At 36.6% G+C, this 3,636-nt stretch overlaps 1 protein-coding gene across 1 annotated transcript; it reads left to right on the top strand.

Annotated features, from left to right (window-relative positions):
• Nucleotides 1-1,154: 1,154 nt before the first annotated feature.
• LOC131659982 (uncharacterized) lies at nt 1,155-1,589 on the top strand. Its single transcript, XM_058929087.1, has one exon. It carries the CDS (start codon nt 1,155-1,157, stop codon nt 1,587-1,589), a length of 435 nt encoding a protein of 144 aa, XP_058785070.1.
• The last annotated feature ends 2,047 nt before the right edge of the window (nt 1,590-3,636 follow it).

Below are 3,636 nucleotides of genomic sequence, written 5' to 3'. Positions count from 1 at the left end.
ACTTGAGAAGAAATTTGTGAGACCAAGTGTATCACCGTGGGAAGCTCTAGTGCTGTTAGTAAAGAAGAAGGATGAAGAATAGATGACTTAATGGATTCATTGGTGGGTACTCGTGTATTCAGTAAGATTGAGTTGAGGTCAGGTTACCATCAGATAAATGTGAAGGATGAAGATATTCAGAAGACGGCTTTCAGAACACGATATGGACATTATGAGTATTTGGTGATGCCTTTCAGTGTTACTAATGCGCCGGGAGTATTTATGAAGTATATGAATTGTATTTTTCACACTTATTTGGATCGGTTTGTAATAGTATTAATCATGACATTCTAATTTATTCTAAGTCGGAAAAAGTACAAGTAGAGCATTTGAAAATAGTGTTGCAAGTGTTGAAAGAGAGGAAATTATATACGAAGCTATCCAAATGAGAATTTTGGCTAAAGGAGGTAAGTTTTCTTGGTCATGTTATTTCAGGTAATGGAATTGCTTTGGATCCATTGAAAGTAGATGTTGTGTTGCAATGGGAAACTCTAAAGTTGGCTCCCAAGATTAAAAGCTTTTTGGGATTAGCCGGTTACTATAGAATGTTTATTGAAGGTTTTTCTAAATTGGCACTTCCATTGACTAAGTTGACTTGTAAGGGTAAAGCTTTTGTGTGTGACGTTCAATGTGAAGAGAGTTTTACCGAAATGAAGAAAAGGTTGACGACGGCTCCGGTGTTGACATTGCCTAATCCAAGAGAATCTTTTGTGGTATATTGTGATGCTTCCAAGATGGGTTTAGGAGGTGTACTTATGAAAAATGACAATGTAGTTGCTTATGTGTCAAGGCAGTTGAGAACTAATGAAAAGAATTATCCTACGCATGATTTAGAACTTGTTGGAGTTGTGTTTATGTTGAAGATTTGGAGGCATTATCTCTATGGTTCTAGGTTCGAATTATTCAGTGACCATAAGAGTTTAAAGTACCTATTTGATCAAAAGGAGTTGAATATAAGGCAACGGAGGTGGCTGGAGTTGTTAAAAGATTATGACTACGGTTTGAATTATCATCCGGGTAAAGCAAATGTGGTAGTTGATGCTTTAAGCCGGAAGAATTTGCATATGTCAATAATGATGGTTAAGGAGTTAGAGTTAATTGAGTAGTTTAGAGATATGAGTTTGGTTTGCGAAGTGACACCGCAGAGTGTAATGTTGGGTATGCTGAAGATTAACAATGAATTTTTGGACATCATTAGAGAAGCTCATAAGCTCGATGTGAAGTTGGTAGATTCGATGGTTGGAATCGATCAATCCGATAATGGTGATTTCAAGTTGGATGCGCAAAGTGTGATAAGAGTCCACAATCGAATTTGTATTCCCGATGATATAGATATGAAAAGGACGATTCTTGAGGAAAGTCACAAAAGTAATCTGAGTATTCACCTGGGCGCTACTAAAATGTATCAAGACTTGAATAATTTATTTTGGTGGCCTAGAATGAAAAGTGATATAACACAGTTTGTTTATGCATGTTTGACTTGTCAGAAATCGAAAGTTGAACACCAGAAGCCTGCAGGATTGATGCAACTGTTAGAAGTTCTTGAATAGAAGTGGGATAGCATTTCAATGGACTTTATGATGGGATAACCTAATACTTCAAGAGGACATGACTTTATTTGGGTGATTGTCGATAGACTTATGAAGTTGGCTCATTTTATTCCTATTAACATCATGTATCCAGTATCGAATTTGGCGGAAATTTATACCAGTGTGATTGTTAAGCTGCATGGTATTCCTTTGTGTATTGTGTCGGATAGAGATCTGAGGTTCACTTCTGATTTTTGGAAGAGTTTCCAAGAGGCGTTGGGTTCTAAGTTGAGGTTGAGTTCGGCGTATCATCCTCAGACGTATGGTCAGACAGATAGGATTATTCAATCATTGGAGGATTTGCTGAGAGCTTGTGTTCTTAAGTAGGGAGGTTTGTGGGATACTTATCTTCTGTTTATTGAGTTCACCTATAATAATAGTTACCATTCTAGTATCGAAATGGCACCTTTTGAAGCGCTGTATGGTCGGAAATGTATAACTCCTCTGTGTTGGCATTAATTTGGAGAGAGTGTAGTACTAGGACCAAAAATTGTTCGAGAAACTACTGAGAAGGTGAAATTGATTCGAGAGAAGATGAAAACTTCGAAAAGTAGGCAGAAGAGTTATCATGATAAGCGAAGGAAATATTTGGAATTTCAAGCGGGTGATCATGTGTTTTTGAGAGTCACACCTATGACTGGTGTCGGGCGAGCATTGAAGTCTAAGAAGCTCACTCTTCGTTTTATTGGTTCGTATCAGATTTCAGACAGAGTTGGGAATATGGCGTATAGAGTGGCGTTACCACCTAATCTTTTGAATTTGCATGACGTGTTTCATGTGTCGCAACTCTGGAAGTATATTTTTGATCTGTCGCATGTAATTCATATGGATGATGTGCAAGTATGGGATAATCTCACGGTGGAGACGATGCCGGTACAAATTGAGGATCTTGAAACAAAGACACTTAGAGGCAAAGATATTGTTTTGGTGAAGGTAGTCTGGTTGGGAGCTATTGGAGAAAGCATGACTTGGGAGTTGGAAAGCAAGATGCGAGAATCCTATCCTGAATTGTTTGAATCAGGTAAATTTCCGAGGACGGAAATATTCTAAGCGGGGGAGAGTTGTAACACCCTTAATGCGATTTTATATTTAATTTAGTTGATTTTAGTATTAATCGTGTTTTGTCGAGTTTTTAGTTGTCGAGTCGGGTATGTTAACGGAATAGTCGGTCGAGTTTTAATAGCGATATTTAGTATTTTTAGTATTAAAAATATTAGGAGTATAATTATTGGTGATTAGCAAGTATTTCGCTAAATTAAATAAACCGATTAAATGAGACATAGAATAATAGGGGGTATGTTTTGATTAAGCAGGCTGGTATATGGGTGTTGTTGTACGAGTGAAATTTTAGCCCATTTCAAATTATGAAACCAAGTGGAACTAGTAGCATATCACTTAGGTTTTGATAAAAACAGAAAACATAACATAATAGAGGCACATAGAAGAACCTAGCAGAAGAAGAGGGTTTCAGAGAGATAGCAGAGAAGAGCAATCGGGTGGTTTCAACTGGAACAAAATTTAGAGCGACCTTCGATGCAAAGGTAAGGGTGGGTTTATTGCTATATAAATAGGGATATGATGAACCGTATGTGGGGTTTGGGGTTATAATTTTTATCTTTGTGTTTGTATGATTTTGATGTTTGCTGTTATGTGATTCTCTAGAAAAATTACATATGAACTGTGGTTGTTTTAATATTGACGAACGATATTTAAAGATTAAACTAATTGTTATGAGTTTGTCTTCTTTTCATCAAAGTGTTATGTATCTATCTTCAAGGCGTGTATGCCATATGAGATTTAAAGTCGAAATGTGATATCCCATACGAATGTTTTGGAATTTTTATACTCTGATTGTCGTATAATTTTATTGGGTAGAATTGAGGTGTTACAGCCAATGTCTAACACCAAGACCCTAAACTCTAAACCCTGAACTCTAAACCCTAAACCCTAACTTTGATCACTATGAAAATTTTCTAAGTTACAAAATTTTCTTAACAAATAGGTGACT

This window comes from Vicia villosa, linkage group LG3 (genome assembly GCF_029867415.1).
Source record: "Vicia villosa cultivar HV-30 ecotype Madison, WI linkage group LG3, Vvil1.0, whole genome shotgun sequence".
Classification (NCBI taxonomy): Eukaryota; Viridiplantae; Streptophyta; class Magnoliopsida; order Fabales; family Fabaceae; genus Vicia; species Vicia villosa.
Note: the sequence above shows the minus strand (reverse complement) of the source record. Positions and strands in the feature narration are given on the sequence as shown.

Bases quoted from the DNA above. Each gene is read 5' to 3' on its own strand.
- LOC131659982 (XM_058929087.1), top strand. From the start codon at position 1,155: ATGAGTTTGGTTTGCGAAGTGACACCGCAGAGTGTAATGTTGGGTATG.